At 41.9% G+C, this 25,409-nt stretch overlaps 1 protein-coding gene across 1 annotated transcript in view; it reads left to right on the top strand.

Annotated features, from left to right (window-relative positions):
- Positions 1-24,327, top strand: part of LOC311529830 (cytosolic phospholipase A2 gamma-like) — a 28,926-nt gene extending 4,599 nt beyond the window's left edge. Inside the window, exons 3-14 of the mRNA XM_084646090.1 lie at positions 1,756-1,898; positions 4,164-4,362; positions 7,190-7,307; positions 9,453-9,593; positions 10,527-10,580; positions 12,934-12,999; positions 13,574-13,630; positions 18,671-18,715; positions 20,376-20,471; positions 21,670-21,824; positions 22,969-23,137; positions 23,796-24,327. Coding sequence (XP_084502216.1) covers positions 1,756-1,898; positions 4,164-4,362; positions 7,190-7,307; positions 9,453-9,593; positions 10,527-10,580; positions 12,934-12,999; positions 13,574-13,630; positions 18,671-18,715; positions 20,376-20,471; positions 21,670-21,824; positions 22,969-23,137; positions 23,796-23,968 — 1,416 coding nt within the window. The 3' untranslated portion in view covers positions 23,969-24,327. The remainder of the gene's footprint in view (positions 1-1,755; positions 1,899-4,163; positions 4,363-7,189; positions 7,308-9,452; positions 9,594-10,526; positions 10,581-12,933; positions 13,000-13,573; positions 13,631-18,670; positions 18,716-20,375; positions 20,472-21,669; positions 21,825-22,968; positions 23,138-23,795) is intronic.
- The last annotated feature ends 1,082 nt before the right edge of the window (positions 24,328-25,409 follow it).

The following is a 25,409-nucleotide window of genomic DNA, read 5'->3' as shown; positions in this document are numbered from 1 at the left end:
AGTGAAGACAGAGGCAAAAAAAGCATTGAGTACATTAGCTTTTTCCACATCCTCTGTCACTAGGTTGCCTCCCTCATTCAGTAAGGGGCCCACACTTTCCTTGGCTTTCTTCTTGTTGCCAACATACCTGAAGAAACCCTTCTTGTTACTCTTGACATCTCTTGCTAGCTGCAGCTCCAGGTGCGATTTGGCCCTCCTGATTTCATTCCTACATGCCCGAGCAATATTTTTATACTCTTCCCTGGTCCTAAGTCCAATCTTCCACTTCTTGTAAGCTTCTTTTTTATGTTTAAGATCCGCTAGGCTTTCACCATTAAGCCAAGCTGGTCACCTGCCATATTTACTATTCTTTCGACTCATCGGGATGGTTTGTCCCTGTAACCTCAACAGGGATTCCTTGAAATACAGCCAGCTCTCCTGGACTCCTTTCCCCTTCATGTTAGTCCCCCAGGGGATCCTACCCATCCGTTCCCTGAGGGAGTCGAAGTCTGCTTCCCTGAAGTCCAAGGTCCGTATCCTGCTGCTTACCTTTTTTCCCTGTGTCAGGATCCTGAACTCAACCAACTCATGGTCACTGCCTCCCAGATTCCCATCCACTTTTGCTTCCCCCACTAATTCTTCCAGGTTTGTGAGCAGCAGGTCAAGAAAAGCTCCCCCCCCTAGTTGGCTCGTCTCGCACTTGCACCAGGAAATTATCCCCTATGCTTTCTAGAAACTTCCTGGATTGTCTATGCACCGCTGTATTTCTCTCCCAGCAGATATCAGGAAAATTAAAGTCACCCATGAGAACCAGGGCGTGCGATTTAGTAGCTTCTGCGAGTTGCCGGAAGAAAGCCTAGTCCACCTCATCCCCCTGGTCCAGTGGTCTATAGCAGACTCCCACCACTACATCACTCTTGTCACTCACACTTCTAAACTTAATCCAGAGACACTCAGGTTTTTCTGCAGTTTCGTACCGGATCTCTGAGCAGTCATACTGTTCCCTTACATACAGTGCTATTCCCCGACCTTTTCTGCCCTGCCTGTCCTTCTTGAACAGTTTATAACCATCCATGACAATACTCCAGTCATGTGAGTTATCCCACCAAGTCTCTGTTGTTCCAATCACGTCATACTTCCTTGACATCACCAGGACCTCCAGTTCTCCCTGCTTGTTTCCAAGGCTTTGTGCATTCGTATATAAGCACTTGAGATAACCTGCTGATTGCCCCTCATTCTCAGTATGAGGCAGGAACCCTCCACTCACAGACATTCCTGCCTGTGCTTCCTCCCGGTATCCCACTTCCCCATTTACCTCAGGGCTTTGGTTTCCTTCCCCCGGTGAACCTAGTTTAAAGCCCTCCTCACTAGGTTAGCCAGCCTGCTCGCAAAGATGCTCTTCCCTCTCTTCGTAAGATGGAGCCCGTCTTACGAGTATATATCATATACTGTAGCAGCTATTGCAGCTATTCTTGTAGCTCAGGAGGTAGAATCAGAACTCGTTGCGGCAATCAGGAAAGCTTGTGAGTAAATTTACTCATGGGAGTTGTCGCATTTAAGCCAGTGGAGCTACCTATGTAAATAAAGCCACTCACAGCTGTAAACACTTGAAAGATTGGGTCCTACAAGATACTCTTTTAAACTATGTGACGGGGGTTGTCCCAGGTGGAAATGGCAGGTGTGTGACTTTAGATACCACACAAGTAATTTACATGAGCAAGGGAGATTCCTCAGTAATCCCAGTTTATATGTTGTTGTGTCTTTTCGCTTCCTCAGGAAGATGTGCCCAATATTGCCGTGCTGGGAGCTGGGGGAGGTCTGCGGGCCATGATCGCCCTTCATGGAACCCTGCAGGAGCTACAAAAGCATGGTCTACTGGACACCATCATGTACCTGTGTGGGGTCTCAGGTGCAACATGGTAGGCACATGCCAAGAGAAGTGTGAGTGAAAGTGTATCCCATTATAGAACTGACAGCCAGAGACAATTCTTGCCATTGTTATTATTAGCCAAAGGACATGCTGGATACTCCATGACCAATAGGAAAACACTGTCTGTCCATTTCCTGAGGAGGTGAGAATGTGCGAGTATGTCTACACTGCAGTGTAAGCCCAGGGTTCAAACTCAGGCTCAAGTTCAAGCCCTCTTCCATCTATACCAAATCATGCTAACCCAGGGCTTAGAGCCAGGGTCCCAGGGCTCTGTGAGAGTGTAGGGTCTGAGCCTGAATCAAGGCAGAACTCAGGGTTCAAGCCCTATTGCTTTGCAGTCTAGAAACAGTCCCACTGGACTCATGCTCTGGGAGTCCACCAGAGATGTCCCACAGGCCAGCTTCCTCCATCCTCTGGACAGTCAGGTTTGGTGGACTGTCAAGTTTTTCCCACACTGCTTCACAAACAAAGGGCTAATGCAGCCACATTTTGGGAGGACGCTAGAAAGTCTGGGATATGGGTGGCTGAATTCAGTCCCGCATAGTGCAGTGTAGACTCTGGAGCCCCATGTCGGGACCAGAGTTCAACAGATCCAAACCCGGGGTTACAAATGACTGTAGATGCTCAAGCCCCAGGTTCACAGACGCAGAGCTTGTGTGGACGTGCCTTTTAGGTCTGACCCTCCTAAGATTTCTACATGGGCAAAAGTGATAGGTGCCCAGCCCTATAGTTCTAATTTAATATTTATAGCTCTTGCAATGTTATTGTGAATCTGCAGTTGTGTTGCTGTAGCACTTCAGGATGGACACTGCCTAGAGCAGGGGGAGAGGTTCTCCCATTGGTGTGGGTAATCCAGCTCCTTGAGAGACCATATCTAAGCTAACAAACGAATTCTTCCCTCAACCTAGCACTGCCTACATAGGGACTTAAGTTGGCTTAACTATGCCGCTCTGGAGTATGGATTCTCCCCCCACCCCTCCCCACGAGCAACACAATTATGCTGACCTGACAGGCTAATGTAAACCAGTCATCAGCTCTCATGATATTATGAAGCATAAGTTTCTAGCCCCGGTGGTTGTGGAGAGACACTTGGAAATATGAACCCTACCAGCAAAAATGCCAAGAGGCAAATAAAAAGAACCCACATTTTTAAAATAAATCTCATGATTTTTAAGCCAATCTCAGAATTTTCTGCGACCTGACTTGTGATTTTTGGCACACTTGTTGTTGGCATTAGTGCTGAAAGCAGGATAGCAGAACGGTGCCTAGTACCTTCTGTTGTCCCTTATTCTAGTTGTCCTGAAAGAGGGGCAGGTTTACAATGGTTTGTGCCATGGGAATAGTGAGAAATGGACATAACTAGGGGTCGTTAAACAGGAACAAGTCACTGGATGTAAAACAAGAGGGCGAAATCCAGGTGGAAAGGAGACAACAATCATATCAAGATTATAGGATAGGGTGGAGAGTTAGTTTCCTAGTGGAGAAGGAGACTGTCCTTCAGAACATCCAGCTGATCTAACAGGACCACACACTGACAGCCTTACAGGGAGTAGCAATAGACACAGGAGCCTAAGGGAGTCAGGCACTCAGCTGTTGGTATAATTCAACAGGAGACTGACACCAGCGGGCAACTTCCTAATTATCATAGGTACTTATCTGCACCTCCGTCCCCATTAACATAGCATCTGAGCACCGTCGTATTTATTTCCACAGCACCCCATGAGGTAGGGAAGTGCCTGTCTCCCCTTTTTCTATGGGGAACCAGGGCTCATGGAGAATTAGTGGCTGGGGTATAATCTGTAGGAGAGCAGGGAGTGGAACACACATTTCCCAAGTTGTAGGCTAGCGCCCTAAACACTGAACCATCTTTCCCCTCCCGACCTTTCTTCACAAAAGGTCCCACTGACATCAATATTAGGGCAGCAGAGTCATGATGGGCTGGACGGGTCTGTAGATGTTACAAATGTCCTGGGTGTAATCAGAGCTGTTCAAACTGTGTGTCATGGACCCTGCATATTGCTAATGGAAATTCTCCTTTTGCGTAATCTGGTAAGGGTTTGGGGGACCTGAATTTTATCTCTGCTGAGGCCATGGCTTTCCACAGCAGCTAGCCAGCCACGCAATCCTTGTGGCTTACAGGTGCATTGCAATGATAGAAGGATAATAAATAAATAACCGTGTAGAGATTGAAAGGGCTGGGGAAAATAGCCCATATCCCATTCCCCTTGCAGTGTGTGTTTTGTCTCTGTAATAGGTGTATGTCCTCTCTCTACAAAAATGGGGACTGGGCAGAGAAATTGCAGGCCTTGGAGAAATGCATGTGTGATGCACTTACCAAATCCAACTGGCACCTTGGAAAGGCCATGGAAATGCTACTCGAGGCAGCTAAGGATGAAAAGTATTCCCTGACTGAGTTCTGGGCCTACACTGTGGTCTATGGCATGTTACATGAGGTGGGTGAAAAACTTTCCCTTTTGTAACTTTCTAAGGTCCTTGTCTGGCCCCCATCACTGAAGTATCAGGGCACTTCATGAAGTGTGTTTATCCTCAAAACATTTATTTGAGGTTGGGAAGTGTATAGAGGGGAAACTGAGGCGTGGAGCATCCCAGAGTCAGATTTGTAAAGACATCACCTTGTAAGATGAGCACGCAGGCACCTAGCACCATTGATTTCAAAGGGCTTTAGGTGCCTACATGATTTTGAAAATCCCACCAAGTGCCTAAATACCTTTTAAAAACTGGCCTGGCTTGACTTGCTCAAGGCCATACAAAGTATGTATATACTGCATTGTAAATCTGGATCTGTGGGACCCAGGCTGGTATACTTGGCATTTCCAAGCCCGGGGTGGAGTGTCCACCCTGCAGGGTAAACCTGGGCTTAAAGGTTACGTCTACACTGCAAAGAAAAACATGCAGCGCTGAGTCTCAGAGCCTGGGTCAATTGACCTCTGAAACCCAGCAATGGGGGCAGGTCTCGGACCCTGGGCTCCAGCCCAAAGGAGAATGTCTCCACTAGTGTTTTAAGTCCCACCGACCAAGCCCCCAAAACCCAAGTCAATTGACCCAGACTCTGAGACTCGGTGCCGTGGGTTTCTCTTTGCAGTGCAGACGTACTTACAGCTGCCAGACCCAGGTGTCACAAACATGCTAATGAGGTCATACTGCACTACCCAACCTTCTGACTTGGGTCTGTGGCTTGATTTGCGTCCACACTGCAAAACGACAGCAATTGGAGAAGGTCCCAGATGACTGGAAAAAGGCTAATGTAATGCCCATCTTTAAAAAAGGGAAGAAGGAGGATCCTGGCAACTACAGGCCAGTCAGCCTCACCTCAGTCCCTGGAAAAATCATGGAGCAGGTCCTCAAGAAATCAGTTCTGAAGCACTTTGAGGAGAGGAAAGTGATTGGGAACAGTCAGCATGGATTCACCAAGGGCAAGTCATGCCTGACTAACCTAATTACCTTCTATGATGAGATAACTGCTCTGTGGATGAGGGGAAAGCAGTGGATGTGTTATTCCTTGACTTTAGCAAAGCTTTTGACATGGTCTCCCACAGTATTCTTGTCAGCAAGTTAAAAAAATATGGGCTCAATGAATGGACTATAAGGTGGATAGAAAGCTGGCTAGACTGTTAGGCTCAACGGGTAGTGATCAATGGCTCCATGTCTAGTTGGCAGCCGGTATCAAGTGGAGTGCCCCAAGGGTCGGTCCTGGGGCCGGTTTTGTTCAATATCTTCATTAATGATCTGCAGGATGGCATGGATTTCACCCTCAGCAAGTTTGCAGATGACACTAAACTGGGGAGGAGTGGTAGATACATTGAAGGGTAGGGATAGAATACAGAGGGACCTAGGCAAATTAGAGAATTGGGCCAAAAGAAATCTGATGAGGTTCAACAAGGACAAGTGCAGAATCCAGCACTTAGGACGGAAGAATCCCATGCCCTGCTACAGATAAGGGACCGAGTGTCTAGGCAGCAGTTCTGCAGAAAAGGACCTAGGGGTTACAGTGGACGAGAAGCTGGATGAGTTAACAGTGTGCCCTTGTTGCCAAGAAGGCTAATGACACTTTGGGCTGTATAAGCAGGAGTATTGCCAGCAGCTCAAAGGACTCTATTCCCCTCTATTCGGCATTGGTGAGGCCTCATCTGGAGTACTGTGTCCAGTTTTTGGTCCCATACTACAAGGATGTGGAAAAATTGGAAAGAGTCCAGCGGAGGGCAACAAAAATGATTAGGGGGCTGGAGCACATGACTTACGAGGAGAGGCTGAGGGAACTGGGATTATTTAGTCTGCAGAAGAGAAGAATGGGGGCGGGGAATTTGATAGCTGCTTTCAGCTACCCAAAAAGGGGTTCTAAAGCGAATGGATGTAGACTGTTCTCAGTGGTAGCAGATGAGAGAACAAGGAGTAATGGTCTCAAGTTGCAGTGGGGGAGGTTTAGGTTGGATAATAAGAAAAAACTTTTTTTCACTAGGAGGGTGGGGAAGCATTGGAATGTGTTACCTAGGGAGGTGGTGAAATCTCCTTATCATAGAATCATAGAATCATAGAATATCAGAGTTGGAAGGGACCTCAGGAGGTCATCTAGTCCACCCCCCTGCACAAAGCAGGACCAATCCCCAACTAAACCATCCCAGCCAGGGCTTTGTCAAGCCTGACCTTAAAAACCTCCTGGCTGGGATGGTTTAGCTGGGGATTGGTCCTGCTTTGAGCAGGGGGGTGGACTAGATGACCTCCTGAGGTCCCTTCCAACCCTGATATTCTATGATTCTGTGACAGGGCTTGGACCTAAGTCACTGTGAGACTCTGGTTCTGACCCACTCCTCGACTAAGGTCCTAAGACCTGGGTCCTGAGGGCATGTTAAGCCAAGTCAGATGGATTTGTGCATGCATTGAAGCAGGTCTTGGGCTCACACCTGAGTCAGAACCCGGGCTTAGTGTTCAGTGTAGGGGAGATGTGTGAAATCTCTCTGAACAGGTTTTGGGTTCCACCCAGAACATATTTGAGTGGATTTTCTGGATCTCTGTGCATTGTGCCATCCCTGCAGGGAGTCTGCCGGGGAAGTCCTAGGCTAATGGCTTGACCACTTAGCCATTGAGGAAGGGCTGTTCTCAGTTATACCTGTATCAATGCTGACTGACTCCACTGAATTCATTGAAGTTACTTGACTTAGTTCATCTATGCACTTGGGAAACCGAAGGCAGACTCCACATCATCTAGCTATCGTCTCAGTTAGGCATGTGTTTGTCTGAACCTATAAAATCCTGTCTTCACAGCTGAACATGGGGCACTTGTCAGAGCAGAGGGGTGCGTCTGAGAATGGAAATAACCCCTACCCCATCTATGCAGCTGTGGATGAGCATAGTTTCTGCAAAGTAACTGAATACTCTCCAGGTAAAACCAAAAACACAAATCTCCAGCTAATCTCAGTGTAAAGAAGCCTGTGATTTATTATCAACATGCAACTCCTCAAGGCAGAGACATCAAGGTTGTCTTTAGAGCTGGTTGAAAAATGGAAAAAAAAAACCTGTGAAAAATTTCAAAATTTTAAATCTTTGTCTGGTTGTTAATGGGCCTTTTTTCCATGTTTCATAAATTTTTTCCACAGTATTTTTCCCTTGTTTCTCCCAGAGACATTTATCAAAAACATATCTTTAATTTTATTTTCTTTAGCAAAATCTTGATTTTCATTAAGAAAAGCACCAGAGAAACAAATCCATATAATTTTTGCATAAAGGTTGAGTAAAAACTATGGCAGAAAATGTCACATAACCTTAAACCTCAGGTGACATCTTCTACTGCTGACAGTAAGTTTTGGTTTTGAAAAAAGGCTACTTTTCATGCAAAAACTTTTTGTAAGCAAAATTCAAACTCACGTGTGTTTTCTTTTTCCCTTCCTCTTAGATTAGTATATCTTTTTAGGTGGAGATACACTTTATTATCTTATTTACTTATTTTGATTTAGGGTTTTTTGATATTTGATATTTTTATGTATGCTATTTGATATTTATTTATTGATATAAAATTATGCCTGTTCAAGCCTGTGGGAAGCTAACATCATGAATAACACAGCAAAATTCCAGCCGCATGAAAGAACAATGTCACAGGAAACTCACCAGCCATCTCTCCATTCACTTTTAGGCTTGATTAGAGGTGGTCAAAAATGTTCTAACAAAATCAAAACTTCACATGGGAATGTGTCAGTTTTGACCAAAAAAAAATTAGAAAAATACCCAAATGAAGCCTTTCAATTTTTAGATTCAACATGACATTTGGATTCAAAATTTATTGTATTTCAGGTTTTATAAATAATAAATTAACCTGAAGCAAAAAGTCAAAATCAAAATGAAACTTTGTTGATTGACCCAAACCATAATTGTGTTAAATTTTCTTTTTGCAGGAAATTTTGATTTTTTTCTGGTTTGTTTTCAATCCAATTCATAGAATCATAGAATATCAGGGTTTGAAGGGACCTCAGGAGGTCATCTAGTCCAACCCCCTGCTCAAAGCAGGACCAATCCCCAACTAATTCAGAACAAAAACAAATGTCAAAACTGTGGAATTTCCCTCGAAATGGGAAATACGGCTTCTGCACAGCCCTAGACTTGCCCGGTATTTCTCTTATATTTTGGATGGAGCTTGGGACCAGGTGGTGGTTTACACATTTCGGGGAGGGTTCAGAGGGATTTATATGCAGTAGGAAACAATAGGAGGAATTGCAGATGAATTAGTGAATTATGTGGGCTTTCTGGAACATGAAGAGAACTCTGCATGGCTGGGGCATCTTGAAAGATGGCACTAAGAGGACAATGGGAGAAGATAATGGGGAGGTAGGGAGTTCAGTGGTGGAGCAAAAGGGGTGATCAAGTAGAGCTAGGAGAATTTTTTTCAATTACATTGATTTTTCACCGAAAACTGCATTTTCAGAATCCCTGTTTGTTGAGCTCACTTTAAATATGATGGATAATTTCAGTTGGGAAAAAAATTTCTAAAGAGCAAAATCATTTTGTTTCTACTTTTCAATTTAAAATGGGTCTTTCAAATTTTAAATGTGACCATTAAAAATAAGTGAAAACAGCTGAATCAAGGAGGGAAAAAATGAATTGGCTAAAATGTTTTCTGTGACTTGAAATGAATAAAACAAAACAAAGTTTCACTTTGGGTCAACTCAGAATGATTTTTTAAAACTTTTTTAATTTGGCAACAATATAGATTTTTTTTTTCAGTTTGAACCAAACTGGATATTTCTCCAGAGTTTTTGGTTCAGCCCCTGAAATAAAATTGCGTTATTTACTCAGCTTCAGTGGTAAGAACTCTGAACTGAGACACGGGTGGTGTGGGATTGGGAGGTGCAGACCAATAGCTTCATACAGAATGTGAATAGGAGTCAAGAGTGGATGTGAAGATGGGACAACATGGATGGGAAGAAACTTTATTAATGTAGATGTTGTTTGAGTTATGGGTACCTCCTGGCGATTCATCTGCAACCATAAAACTATTGCTGGGCATGTTTCTAAACTCTTTGTTTTTATTTTTCAGAAACCTGGTTCGAGTTCACCCCCCATGAAGCCAGTTTCCTTGGCTATGGAGCAAGTGTACCCATGGAATACTTTGGAAGTGAATACAAGAATGGGGTGCTCAAGAATCAGAAAGAAGAGGAAAATATGAGTTACCTGCAAGGTGAATACTCATGTCCCTGCAGATAGAGAGAACTGATGCTGGTTAAATGGCTAGATATCGCAAATCAACCATGTAATTCTAAAATGGAGTAATATTTACATATATTATAGAGCAGTGTGGAGTGTGTCCAGCCACACAATCTACCAACTCTCATTCCATCTACATTTCCCCTCTCATCCCTCCTTCCATTCACTCACCTCTTCTAACACCCAACGAATGCCCTACATAATAACATCGAGCTTTTATATAGATAGTTGAGCTGGGCAGAAAACAGTTTTCCTGTGCTGGGAAAAATTCCGCGTTATCAATAGAAATTCCTTTCCTGAATTAGAACAGAAAGTCAAAATCTCAAAAAATTTCACAAACTAAAAATCCAAAAAACATTTTGGTTCAGGTAAATCAAAACATTTCATTTCAATAAAAACGTAAGAACAGCCATACTGGGTCAGACCAATGGTCTGTCTAGTCCAGTGTCTTGGCTTCTGACAGTGGCCAGTGCAAGATGCTTCAGAGGGAGTGAACAGAACAATGAGTGAAATGTGGAAAATGTAATATTATATAATTGTTATCAACATTTTCAGTGGAAATGTATGACATTTCATAAAACAAAACAACACTAAAAAAAACAACCCCTGAACAATAAAAAAATTCAGTGGCAAACCAGTGAAAACCAAAACACATTTGTCCAAAACCTTCTGAAAACCAAAAACATTTCAATTTTCAACCATAAATAAATAAAAATAAAAACTCAGCTTTCTAATGAAAAAAAAATTGATAAAAGCAGGCATTTTCTTTGAAATTTTCTTTTTGTCGAAACTCCAATTTTCTATTGAAAAATAATTAGAAAAAAATATGTTGATCAGCCCTAAGCAGAGCCTGTCCTAGTAAACAGAGAGTCAAATCATTTTATACTCTTTTTCTTCTTCTTTTCAGGTTTGTGGGGAAGTTGCATTGGCAGCAAAGCAGAAAATGAAAAAGTCATAAAAGGTATGACAATTTCTGTCCTCATAGCACACTGGAGTCAGAGTCCAGGTCCTGAACTTAAACAAAACAGGTGCCTTATAAAAAAGGCACTGCAGTAGTATGTCCTGCCGGATGGGATCCTCTAGAGCAGCGGTGCCCAAACTTGTTCCACTGCTTGTGCAGGGAAAGCCCCTGGCAGGCCGGCTGGTTTGTTTACCTGCTGCATCTTCAGGTTCGGCCAATTGCGACTCCCAGTGGCTGTGGTTCACTGCTCCAGGCCAATGGGAGCTGCTGGAAGCGGCGGCCAGCACGTCCCTCAGCTCGCGTCGCTTCCAGCAGCCACCACTGGCCTGGAGCGGCGAACTGTGGCCAGTGGGAGCTGCGATCGGCCGAACCTGCGGACGCGGCAGGTAAACAAACCGTCCTGGCGTGCCAGGGGCTTTCCCTGCACAAGCGGTGGAACAAGTTTGGGAACCACTGCTCTAGAGTGGTGTCTTCTTCATCAGCTCCAGAACCAGCTTCCTGCACTTGTCTGAAATAACCCAGCTCTAGGGACTTTTACAGCACACTCCACAGGGCATCTCTGTGTGTATGCTGCTGAGGGCGAGGGTGTTTTGTGTTCTGCAGACTAATTTATTTATTTATTTATTCTATTTTAATTTATGGAAGAGGTTCTAGACTGGCTGATACCTGACTCTTCTTAATTTTTATTAGGGGAGATCAGAAAACCACAATTTTTGGTGGGAAAAATAGTCAATTTTTTCTAGTTGGAAATAGTAAAAGAAGTGTGAAAAATTGGGTTTTACTCATGACATTTCTCATGTCTTTTTATATCCTCCCACCCCGACTTTCTCCAGTGAGTTTAAAAAAAATAAGAAGAAGGTGTGGAACAAGAAAAAGGGAGAAAAAGGTTATAAAATAGAGTGACAATCCAAACACCAAAAATAGGAAAAAAATATTTCTAAAACGTGAAATAAAGTGTCAGATTGCCTTGATTTGTTGTTTGTTTCCTTTCAGAGTTTCCGACTGGACTTTTTTTTTTTTTTTTTTTTTTTAAAGTTCAAAACTGACATAGTCTTATGGAAGATTTCAACTCTGATGAACCACATTTTCAGACAGAAAAAATATGTTGATCAAAATGTTTCCATCCGCTATAGTTTTACAATTTTATATGTTTAAAAACCCCTTATTTAATGAGTCAATGAATCAAATGGGGGTAATGAGGCCTAGATGATGGTTTGAGCCATATAGACATAGAGGAAGGGATATATAAACTACTCCCACTCCAAGTGTCACTTTGTCCACCTCTAGTTCAACCATAAATAAAGGTGACATCTGGAAGTGTCCCAATCACCTCCGGGGGGGACACCGTGCCATGCTAAGTGGATGTTCAATATAGGATGAAGAAAATAGTGACAAGGTAGAGATTTTGTGACAAGCTTGGTGGGGAGTGGACAGAAATGGATGTGCTATAATTTCATCACTATATTTTTTCTCCTAAATCATAGAATCATAGAATATCAGGGTTGGAAGGGACCCCAGAAGGTCATCTAGTCCAACCCCCTGCTCAAAGCAGGACCAATTCCCAGTTAAATCATCCCAGCCAGGGCTTTGTCAAGCCTGACCTTAAAAACCTCTAAGGAAGGAGATTCTACCACCTCCCTAGGTAACGCATTCCAGTGTTTCACCACCCTCTTAGTGAAAAAGTTTTTCCTAATATCCAATCTAAACCTCCCCCACTGCAACTTGAGACCATTACTCCTCGTTCTGTCATCTGCTACCATTGAGAACAGCCTAGAGCCATCCTCTTTGGAACCCCCTTTCAGGTAGTTGAAAGCAGCTATCAAATCCCCCCTCATTCTTCTCTTCTGCAGGCTAAACAATCCCAGCTCCCTCAGCCTCTCCTCATAAGTCATGTGTTCCAGTCCCCTAATCATTTTTGTTGCCCTTCGCTGGACTCTCTCCAATTTATCCACATCCTTCTTGAAGTGTGGGGCCCAAAACTGGACACAGTACTCCAGATGAGGCCTCACCAATGTCGAATAGAGGGGAACGATCACGTCCCTCGATCTGCTCGCTATGCCCCTACTTATACATCCCAAAATGCCATTGGCCTTCTTGGCAACAAGGGCACACTGCTGACTCATATCCAGCTTCTTGTCCACTGTCACCCCTAGGTCCTTTTCCGCAGAACTGCTGCCTAGCCATTCGGTCCCTAGTCTGTAGCTGTGCATTGGGTTCTTCCGTCCTAAGTGCAGGACCCTGCACTTATCCTTATTGAACATTCATTGTGACCTAAATGTTATTTCCTAAAGGACTGAATTATTGTCAATGAACTGTGAAATGGCTGACTCTCCTAATTGTTTTTTTTTTTCAGATATATTCTTTGGCATCTTTAAGGGAAAAAAAGAATCATGTTTAGCATTCGCAATGGATGACGAAAGTAGGTCATTATAGTCCATGTTCACTCCAATGACACAAGTGGAATTAGTTAGCATATGTGCTTGTGTGGTGAGGCGAGAGAGAAGTGAATGGTGCTACACTGTAGTGCTGATGTCTGAAAAGGATCATTCCCATCATGACGGGGGAAAGTCTTCTTTTTGAGAGGGAAACAATGTATTGATTGAGCATCGAAATACCAGAAATCAAAAATATTTCACTACAAATTTTCTGGAAAAAAAATTGTTTTTACCAAAACCAAAACAAATTTACTGAAAAAATAAGTTTTGATATTCTGGTTATTCATTAAACCAATGGAAAAATAACCCCCCAAAAATGTTGCTGTGTAGAAATATTCATTAGGTTTCTTTTTCTTTTCTTTTTTTTTTTTTTGGTTGAAAAGCTGTTTCAGCTAAAAGATAATTGTATTTCTTCTCATTGCTACCAATTTTGTTTCTTATGAAACTTGAAGATATTGACTTGGCCCTGATCACTGTAATCTGAATGTTGCTTCCCAGTAGATTATATGATTGTCCCTGGCTATATGAAATGATGGATAATCCTAATGACATTTTCAGGTGGTTCGGAAGGAACATTGGAAGGGTTTCCAGCACCCTCTCTTGAATCAGAAGCCGGTAAGTATATACATATGGCTGCCTGTTTTGTCCTGAGTTGTTAGCTAATATTTGGGACCTTCCGGGCCATTTTGTTAAGAGGAAAAATACCTGACTGGTATCATCTATATTTTATCTAACTTCCTTTATTTACAAAATATGTACACTAAATCCTGTCACCCTGAACAGAGTAGAAACAAAAAACTCAGCAGTTTCCTTGGTCAGATCCCCAAATCTGCCACTCCAGTGGGCTCTGTGCCAAGTAGCTCTATCTCTGAGCTTCCTCTCAGGGTCACATTCACAACTCCTTCTCTTGGCTTTCTTCCTGTGAGATATCCAGGCTTCAACGAGTATTGTGGCCTCTGCATCTGCAAACAGAGAAACCCCTCAGGATGCATGGCTGAACTCTGACCTGTGGCAGTAAACACTCTCCACTGTATGCATTTGTTTTGCTAAAAGGGTGTAATTCCCAGAAGGTGGGAATGGGCAACAGAGGATGGATCACTCAGTGATTGCCCTGGTCTGTTTGATCCCTCTGAAGCACCTGGCATTGGCCTTTGATCTGACCCAGTGTGACCATTCTTATGTTCTTAATTGTAGAGCTGATTGGGAAGTTTTTGACAAAATGTTGGGGGGTTTTCAGCCACTTTGCTAAAACTGAAACTGTTCATTGGAAAGGGACAATTTTGATTAACATCCGAACTAAATAAAGTTGAAAAAATTAATTTCAAAATTGTTGAAAAATTCTGTTTTGGCATATTTTAAATCAAAAAATTCTTTTTTTTTCAGTTGAAAATGACTTTTCATTTTGAAATTCAATGTCATTTATAATAAGGGAAACGTTTTAAAAGTTCAAAGTCAAAATGAAACATTTCAAAATAATTTAAATGAAAAGTTTCAATTGATCGGAACTGATTTTTACAGTGAGGTATGTTGATTTGCAAAACAATTTGAGATTTTGACAATTTGTCTCAATTCGAGACAGGAAAATGTTGGAAATCTCCAAAATTCTTGTGGAACGGGAAAACCGTTTCCCAAGTAGCCTGATTTATATGTGTCTTCTGACGAGTCTGAAGGATGCATGGCAGACCCACTGAAAAGGCCTGTGGTGGTCTTCAGATCAAAGAAATCACTTATGGCAGCTATTAATATGTTTCAGTATAGCAATATATTCCTGGAAGTGTGTAAAGTACCTGTTCTACTTTACAGCAGTCATTTTGGTTCTGATTTGTACCTGGATTGGGCTGATCATGTTGTAATTATTAGTTATCCATTACAATAAATATTAACACTCATACTTTCTGCTTGACAAATGGTGGCTCAAGAAGAAAATATATAAATATATATTTTTTTATTTATTGAATTCACAATGGTGCTAATCAACAAAGTAGACCAGGTCATGTGTGTGTGAAAAATAGCTTTTTTGATTAAATGGAATTATTTTAAACATATAAAATATAAAATTTCTGTTTTCATTGAAATTTTGGGGATTTTCATAAAAATATCCCTGAGAACGCAAACACCTCACACCCTAATTTTGCAGCTAAAACAGTTTTGACAGAATACTTTCCATCAGCCCTAATGCTGATGTGTCTATATTGCCAGTCGAGGAAGATGATATTAGGGGTAAAACTTTGAACCTCCGAGAGAGGGATTAATAAATATATAGTGGAAGCAATAGAGGAAGAGGATGCAGTAGTTGAGAGGGGAAATGATAAAGTCTGGGCACTGATTTTAGCCATGTGCACACTCAGGAAGAGATAATTTTTCATAAGATGAAAAGGAAAAAAAACCCTGGCAAAATGTTGGACGATCCAGATTAGCGGTAGAGGAGGGAAGATTCTAGCCTGTGGTATTTCAACTAATATTTTTGTCCTTGGGCTAATGATGAATTTCTTTGTTGTAATCGGAGTATTGTTTCTTAGGGCTTGTCTGTACTACTACAGATGCTACAGTGGCACAGCTATGGTGCTGTTGTACTGTATTGTGAATACATCCTACAACGACAGTAGGGGTTTTTCCATCGCCGTAGTTAAACCACCCCCTCGAGAGGCAGTAGCTAGGCTGAAGGAAGAATTATTCCATCAACCTAGTGGTATCTATACTGGGGCTTAGGTCAGTCTAGCTACATCTCTCAGGGTGTGGCTTGTTCACAGCCCTGAGTAAAGTAACTAAGTCAACCTATGTTTTAGGTCTACGCCAGCCCTTAGATGTTTGTGTTCTTGTCTGTGGCTGTGTGAAATGACTGGAAACTCCTATGACATTTTCAGGTGCTATGGAAGGTGCTTTATAGGGTGAGTCAGGAGGATCTTCACCACATAACTTTTCCCCTGGTAGTTTATGTATTCCTGGATCTCTGGCCCTGACCCTACAGCTATAATTGCTATTATGTTCACAGCATTCAAACAGGGAAGTTAGATAAAAAAAAAACATTAAATACTCTTGCTAGAAGGCTACAATGTAATATTACTTTTAAAAAACAAAAGGAGTACTTGTGGCACCTTAGCGACTAAAAAATTTATTTGATCACAAGCTTTCGTGAGCTACAACTCATTTCATCATATGCATTCAGTGGAAAATACAGTGGAGAGATTTATATACACAGAGAATATGAAACAATGGGTGTTACCATACACACTGTAACGAGAGTGATCACTTAAGGTGAGATATTACCAGCAGGAGAACGGGGGGTTGGGGGAACCTTTTGCAGTGATAATCAAGGTGGGCCATTTCCAGCAGTTGACAAGAATGTCTGAGGAACAGTAGGGGGGGAAATAAACGTGGGGAAATAGTTTTACTTTGTGTAATGACCCATCCACTCCAGGTCTCTATTCAAGCCTCAGTTAATTGTATCCAGTTTGCAAATTAATTCCAATTCAGCAGTCTCTCGTTGGAGTCTGTTTTCAAAGTTTTTTTGTTGAAGAATTGCAACTTTTAGGTCTGTAATCGAGTGACCAAAGAGATTGAACTGTTCTCCGACTGGTTTTTGAATGTTATAATTCTTGACGTCTGATTTGTGTCCATTTATTCTTTTACGTAGAGACTGTCCAGTTTGACCAATGTACATGGCAGAGGGGCATTGCTGGCACATGATGGCATATATCACATTGGTGGATGTGCAGGTGAATGAGCCTCTGATAGTGTGGCTGATGTGATTAGGCCCTCTGATGGTGTCCCCTGAATAGATATGTGGACACAGTTGGCAATGGGCTTTGTTGTAAGGATAGGTTCCTGGGTTAGTGGTTCTGTTGTGTGGTGTGTGGTTGCTGGTGAATATTTGCTTCAGGTTGGGAGGCTGTCTGTAGGCAAGGACTGGCCTGTCTCCCAAGATCTGTGAGAGTGATGGGTCGTCCTTCAGGATAGGTTGTAAATCCGCACAGACACACCCCTGGAACCCTGACCCGGGGTATTCTATCTGCTACCCAAGATCCATAAACCTGGAAATCCTGGACGCCCCATCATCTCAGGCATTGGCACCCTGACAGCAGGATTGTCTGGCTATGTAGACTCCCTCCACAGGCACTATGCTACCAGCATTCCCAGCTATCTTCGAGACACCACTGACCTCCTGAGGAAACTACAATCCATCGGTGATCTTCCTGAAAACACCATCCTGGCCACTATGGATGTAGAAGCCCTCTACACCAACATTCCACACAAAGATGGACTACAAGCCATCAGCAACAGTATCCCCGATAATGTCACGGCAAACCTGGTGACTGAACTTTGTGACTTTGTCCTCACCCATAACTATTTCACATTTGGGGAGAATGTATACCTTCAAATTAGCGGCACTGCTATGGGTACCCACATGGCCCCACAGTATGCCAACATTTTTATGGCTGACTTAGAACAATGCTTCCTCAGCTCTCATCCCCTAATGCCCCTACTCTACTTGTGCTATATTGATGACATCTTCATCATCTGGACCCATGGAAAAGAAGCCCTTGAGGAATTAAAATCCAGAAACTTCACACACAGAAAACAAAAACAGAGAAAAAGCAGGCTGCTCCCTATGGCAGAGAGGAACAACTGTCTCCACCTTGATCTAGGCTGGCTTTTTGTAGAATGACTGCTGAGAAACCTTGATCACATGCCTCCTTCAGAGCCCCTGTAGCCTACAATCATCACCAGGAAACCCCTTACAAGTAAAGTGACAGCTAACACATTTTCATTATAGCAGCACTGCATTGACAGCTGTGGAATTGCTTCTGATCTGCTCCTCCCTGAGAGAATAATCATATCCAGATTGTTAATGACATAAATGATCCTCATGAGTAACGTTCTCTGTTTTCTAAGTGTGTGCTCAGCACCAAAGCCTCGTGGGAAGCTCATATTTCTTTATTAATGTAGGCAACTCTCTGATGGTCACTGGAAGAACCTTAAGAAAATTCAGGATGGGAAAGTGAGGGTTCAATCAGAAATAAAGTTGGGAAATTCAACTGACTCTAAACAAGTTAAAACTGACTTTCAGTGGGGTATAAGTAATAACTTCCTTGCACAGCCTAGCCTAAGTGACTTCTCAAATGTCACAGAAAAAGCTTTTAGCAAAGCCAGAAGCAGAATTAGAATCCTGTCCAAGTAGTCAAGAATGAAATTGCAAGAGGGCATTGTAAAAGAGGAAGAGAATTTTAACCTCTAATATGCAAGGAGGACGCAGTGGAGAGATTCAAAGAGGACACTGGCTAATCAGAATCCAAGCAAAGGTCATTTTAGCAGCTATAATGTGGACAGATTGGAGTGTGGTGTGTGTTGGGGGAAGGTCTTTGTGCATTAGGGAAGCTACAGAGATGCTCACAGAGATGGTGGAGCCTGGGAAAAGGATTTTAGCCAAAGGGTAAGTTTAGATATATTGCAAAGGAAAAAGTGGCAAGGTACCGACACAGATTTATAGAAGAATTGAAGATACTGTATATTAGACATAGTTCCACCACTTTTTTTCTTTCTCATGATACAACCTGCAGGAAATGTTAACTTGGCCTTACTCATTGTGCCCTGAATTTTGTTTCCTAGGTGATTTGTATTATGGTCAGTGACTGATAATCCAAATATATTTTTCAGGTATTACGGACTGTTCAATTATTGGAGAAGTGGTGACTGGCATAGGTAAGTGTGAATTTGAATCTCCTCTCATACACGGGCTGCATGAGGTGTTATTGGCGTCTTTGTGAGAAGAGACTAACGCCGAGTGCACTTCTGAATTAAACAAATCCCTCGGCTCTTGTACAACCTGCCTCGTGAATAATAATTTTCACATAATCAGTTTTTGACAGACTTCTGCTCAGGACAAAGCAGTTCTGGACTAGCCCTATTTATGTGTAGAGTTTTGTGTTGTGCCCTTTACAAAAGTTTCTCGGCTCCTTCACCAATGTCGATGAATGTGTTTTCAGAATGTCATTTCAGCTGGGGTAACATGATTATTCCTGCCTTACAGATGTGGGCCTGTCACACCATGACAGATGTATGGTGGGTTTTCAAAAGGCACGTAAAGGGAATCAGAGCACAAGCCCTGTTGACTTTCAGTGGGACTTATGCTCCTAAGTCACTTAGCATCAGATTTTTAAAGGTATTGAGGTGTCTGGGTGTATTTTCAAAAGCATTTAGGCATCTAAAGCCCATTTTGTGTTGGCCAAAATGTTTAGACTTACTCAAAATGATTATCGGGAGAGGAGGCTCATATTGATTTTGTCCATTTTGGCTGCTTTGGCTGTGTGTGTGTGATGGGTTCCCTGGGATGCAACCTGGAACTGGGGTACCGCTAGGCTCTCTTGCTTACCAGCCTGGGCTCCCTTGCTCACTGTGATGCTGTGACAAGCTGCTAAGCCCTCCAGGTACTGCACTTACGCAGCCATCCACAGGCAGGGACACCCCCAGCTGAGTGACATGAATGCTTCTCGTGAACCAAGAACTGAGAGGCTCCAGCCAATGCCCCCCAGATCCCCAGCCTAGGACACCTCAACTGTACCATCCTGCCCTGATCAGAAGCCTGACCAGTCATTATAACCCAGTCTGCCCCTCCCTCAACATGGAGAAGACGTGCACCAACCCTTATTCCTGAGCTGAGATTTCCCAAGCACTTCAAGCAAACACAAAACATTTCATATCAACATTTTCAAAGTGAAATGTTTTGGTTTAAAACAGACTTTTTATTTAGAAATTGTGTTCAATTTCACTTAAAAAACACCTTTAAAATCTCAAAAAACAAAATGAAATGTTTCATTGTGAGTCAAGCCAAACATTTCATTCTACCTTAAATGATTTTTTTTTTTTACTTTTTCTATTCGCTGAAAAATTTGAAAAAAAAAATCTTTTTTTTTTTAAATTACAATTGTTTGTTTAGCCATGGAACCGAACAATCCGTTATTTACACAGCTCAATTCAGCAGCTAACAGAACTAGGCTACAATATCTCACATGGTGGAATATAGGAAATGATTTATAACTTCCAGCAGGTGTTTTGTGAAGGGGAGAACTTGGCATCTTAATTAGAGAAGCATGGGTGGGTCATTATGGGGCACAGTGTGGGATCCAGGATGCTGGGAATGCCACAGCTTCTCTGTGTCTCAGGAAAGAGTTCTCTTTACTTTCCTTAGAATCTGCTTTGCTTTGCAGTTTCTGCTCCATAAAAGACACATCATAATTTTTCCCACAGCTCCTTGGCTATACTAGCAAATACGAGATCAGAGAAACTCTGATTTTCAGAAGTTCCTGAATATGTTGTAATACATAGCTCTGATATTTTAATTCTGATTTGTGCCCTTTAACAGGCTCAGCAGTGGATTTAACTAGGATGTTCTCTAAAACCACTCACGATCTCTTGCACTGGAAATGGGGAACCAATAGTAACTTTCTTTACAAATTCTGTAAGTAAAATACAGATTAGTGACTCTGTGGTATGGATGTCTCTTTCCTAGGGGCCTGTTTTGACAGTAAATACATCACACAGAAACCTATAGGAAAAAGTTGTCTTCCTATACAGTATTTTTAGGATTGGAAGAATTTAATTTTTTTTTTTTTACAAATTTTGACGGACAATATCAATGTTTATTTTTAAGCATTTTTAAAAAATGTTTATTAACTTAAATTTTCACAGTTGCATGAAATTGTGGATTTCAAACTTTTTTTTTATTTTTATTGATTTAAATCTTCACAGTTACTGAAATCTACAGGGAGACTCAAACGATTGTTTAATGACAGTAGCTACTGAGAGTCAAAAAGTGAAATCTTTCTTTACCATTAAAACACAAATTGTCAACATCACATGTCAAAATATACAAAATAAATATCCTTAAATCAACAAATCATACCTGTTTTTAATATTCATTCGCTAGTCTATTTTATAACTACCCTAATTCAAAAGTCTCAATCACTGGATTTTGACTATACATTCTCAAGAAGCATTTTTCTTACTTTGCCTAGAAGTACATTTTGATTACCAGTGGAAATAGATTTTCTTTGATTTATATATATATATATATATAGAGAGAGAGAGAGAGGGTGAACTCCATGTTTATTGACAGATAAAAATCGAATACTTCCAATCTAAAGTATTATGTACTAAATATTATGTTAAGATTGCAAAGTCAAGCACTCAAAGATTAGGGCAGGTCAGAGTTAAGGTTGCCCATGCAATTGCAGTAAAGCTGCCTTCTGCATAGGCATTATGATATAGTTTTAATTACACGGTTATATAATATCCCCCCCACCCGAACTCATAAGAAAACTGAAAACAGGGAACAGGGTGATGGGAAGTGTTAGTCAAACTTAACTATCGGTACTGCTTCCAGCAGTGCTATGTAGTGTACTATATAATGGCCAGGGGATGGAAGGATTAAGAATAAGAAAGATTAAGTATAACGGGAACTGGCGGCAGCAGAGAGTGGGGGTGGGGAAGGGGCGGCTATACCGTGTAATGGGCAGAGAATACAGACTCTTTACCAAAGCACAGGTGCAGTGAATATTATTTATAAATCTTGTTCGCACGCCTTATTGGGATCACTGGGCATGTGCAGATTCTAATCTCTTAGTATTAAAACTCTATTTTTGGATACATTTCTTTAGCTGGTATTAGCAACCCTGAGCTGGTGAACAATAAAATCTTCTCCTTGGTTGATGCTGGCATAGCCATAAACTGTGCTTACCCCCTGGTTCTCCGCCGAGACAGGAAAGTGAAACTGATCCTCTCCTTTGACTATGGGCCTGGTGATCCATTTAAGGTAACTTCTATCATTGTTACCATTTTTACTGTTGTTCCAATTAGGATCGAGGGCCCATCGTGCCGGGTGATGTTTGAACAGAGAAAAATCTGTTGGCCCTGACCCCATGAGATAAGAGTCCAAAAAAGGAGTTTAGAATCTTTAAAAAAACAAATATTATTTTCTTTACTTAATTGATGGAGAACAGTTCAGGACAGGAAGGGAGCAAAGAATCCCAGACCCTTCTGAACCTGCTGGGGGAATGTTTAGTGGAAAGAATCCAATCATCCAAGTAGGAAGTTGGTCAGCAGACTTGAGCCAAATCTAGTATTTTTGTGACATGGCCCAATGGATCTCTGTTGAAGGAGATTTTCAAATGCACAATGGACAGTTTGGTGCCTTAATCAATGGGAGTCAGGCAACAGATTTGGTGACTTTGAAAACCTACCACATAGTGACCACAGGGAAGGAAATCTGTAAACTGAAAGATGAACCTTTAGCGGCCTTGAGCTTTGATGTGATGAGTACAGGGGTGAATATTCAGCCATAGAGGAAAATGTCTCCTACTGAACCAAGCTGGGTGAGGTAACATCTTTTATCGTGAGATACAAGCTTTCGAGCTTACACAGAGCTCTCCTTTCGGGTCCTACTGAACCACTCAGATCTATCCCTGTGGAACAGCTGTGGGCTGCTGTGAAGCTTCTAGCTCTGTGCCAGGATGCTGGACTCAATGTGCCATGTTTGATCCAGGCTTATGGCTGTGGTGCCGTAAGTAACCATTAGTAACTTAAATCAACAAATCCTTAAATCAACAAATCATACCTGTTTTTAATATTCATTCGCTAGTCTATTTTATAACTACCCTAATGCAGAAGTCTCAATCACAGCTCCTATTGACTTTCCCAAGGAGGTAATTCTTGCTCCTTTTAGCTTTTTGGAAATCCCAGCCAGGGAGTCTCTGTGTAGACAGCCATGTATTGCTACGCAAACATTCTTCCTATCCCAAGAGCAGAGGGTCTGGTTTCCACAAGATTTTCTGCTTAGTCAATTTATTAGAGGCCTCAGAGAGAAAGTTAGACTTCTTGTGTTTTGAACTACCTGGTCTTGAGTATTTGACATTCTGTGGTTCTTTTAAATAAAACAATCACATTTCCCTCGTTCTTAGACACTCAAGCAAGCTGCCAAATACTGTGAAGATAACCACATCCCATTTCCTAAGGTGGACGAGAACTTGCTCCAAGACACAGATAACCCGTCTGACTGCTACATCTTCAGAGGAGAGGGTGCTCCTACTGTCATGCATCTCCCACTTTTCAACAAAGTGAATTGCCCGGGTAACTTTCATGTCACGCCAACTTTCTTAAAGGCTCCTGGCCTCACTCTTATTTCACTTACGTGGGTGACTTAAATACAGCTGAGTCTGGTTTGCGCTGGGGTAGTGTAGCAAAGGGACACAGGGATTGGGAAAATAAGTCACATTCATCTCGTCTGGTGTCCTGTCTTAGAGTAGCCAGTGATAGAAACTTAAGAGGAAGTTGGGAGAAATCACAGAGGAGGTAGTTATGGAGTTATCTGCCATATGGGATGTTTGTTACTAGCCTCTGGTTTGTTTTGTTTTTTCTGCACTGAACTGTGAACATTTCAATTTTTAAAGGTATTTAGGTGCCTATAGATGCAGCTAGACACCTAGTGGGATTTACAAAGTGCCTGAGTGAATTAGGCACCTAACCTATCTAACCTACACAGGTGCTTTCAAAAATCTCACTTGTCGCCTATCTTTCCACACCTAAATACCTCTGAAAATCTGGCCCTATATCCCATCCATTGTTTTAATTTTAACTATTTTAAATGTGAATCTTTGAAATATCCATAAAGATATCTACCTGTGTTTTCAGTCCTAAAAATAATCGTAGTTGTTATTAACACTACATTAGTAACATTAATATCCTCATCCTAAAAACATATTCACATCTTCTCTCTCTTTGCTTTCAGGCTATGTGAAGGAATGGAGAATTAGATTCAGCCCCGTTCGCTTTCTCTACAACGAGGGAGACGTACAAAAACTCCTTCAGTCAGCCAGGATGAATGTGTCGAACAACAAAGACAAGATTCTGCAAGAGATCAAACACATTGTGGCTTGCTCCAGCAAGAAGGCAAGGTCTTAAGAAGACTTTTTCATCTATGTCCTGTATACATTAAAGCCACCCAGTAGATTCTGAAAACTACAGAATTGTCACCTGGCTGGAAAATGTCATTATTTGGGATCACAGTGGGGAGAGGAGTCTCAGCTTCTGCTATGAAAGCACTAGTCCCTAGCTTGTTAGTTAAGCCCATGATGTGACTGCACTTTAGTCGAGGAATTCTGATTCTGCGCATTAGTCAAAGAAAAATTCTCTCTTGGTATAAATCATTCTTTGCTTGCTGTTGTGAATTATTGCTCAATCAGTCTCTGCTCTGTGTGATGCCAGATGCCTTTGTCTCCTGTTGCACAATTAATGTTCAATCAATAAAGCCTATAACATCACAGCATTTGCACACAGTGCCTCCATCCTAGAAATAGCCTGCAAAAGCACAAGCACCTAACACCTGTGGTAAAAGCCATCTCCCCTAGCTCTTATCATGCTATTGGGCCTTTGATACATAGAGGGGTTAGAAAAATGATAACCTAGTTTTGTGGGGGAGGAATCATTTTAATTTCTAAATTCTAGGTTTTATGTTTTGTGAAAATGTTATTGAAAATGTTGTTGAAATAGTTAGCACCTTTTTTAACAGAAACCAATATTTTGGATAAATGGAACATTTTGATCATGTTTTTCACTGGTAAATTCTGATTTAAAAACCAGATAAAAATGAAAGAAAAGAAGAGGAGTAATGATGAGTTTTCTGTTCCAATCCATTCTAGTCACTGGAATCGGTCCAGTTTCATACAGATGTAACGGGGAACAGAATCATGTCACCAATTTTTTTCCAACATTTCCATTTTTTCCCCAAATTTTCCAATTTCCCCTGGGTGCAGGGTACCAATATGAACATGAAGACTCAAATATTCATGATGTTAAGAGCCGCATGTTGCAAATGCTCAAGTCTGACCCTCTTCATCCATCTGGCTGAGAAGAAGCAAACGGAGTGACAAAGTGCTGGCCCCAGAGGGATTTGAACTGACATTGGTCTCTGCTGCTTGGCACGAGCTCCTGCAGTCTGGGGCATTGCATAACCCACGGTAGCCTTGTCAGGCTGTTTGTCCCCCTCTAGTGACTAGATCATGTATAAACTATGAGTCTTCTGCAGACTTTCAGCTGTTGGAGCTGGTTCTTCAGCACCGGCAGTATGGCATGTGCTTACAGATCTGACACTTGTGAGCTCAGTCCAACTGGAGGTGGGATTGCAAACACAGAGCTTTCAGAGACACCCTGCGAGCAGAATGAAATCTGTTTGAAAAGCCAATGAATACAGATCCTGGATTGTTCTCAGGACCTTGGCATTTAATGTTATTTTAAACTGATCTCCAGGGTGGCCCCAGATCCTTTCCCTGCTGGATTAGCCCTCCCTGAATTCATCAAGGTAAAGCAGCAGGTGAGTGTGAGCAGGAGAATATATCAAACAGTA

Source organism: Lepidochelys olivacea, assembly GCF_965140295.1.
Source record: "Lepidochelys olivacea isolate rLepOli2 genome assembly, chromosome: 13".
Classification (NCBI taxonomy): domain Eukaryota; kingdom Metazoa; phylum Chordata; order Testudines; family Cheloniidae; genus Lepidochelys; species Lepidochelys olivacea.
The sequence above is the reverse complement of the archived record's forward strand: the minus strand, read 5'-3'. Positions and strand labels throughout refer to the sequence as shown.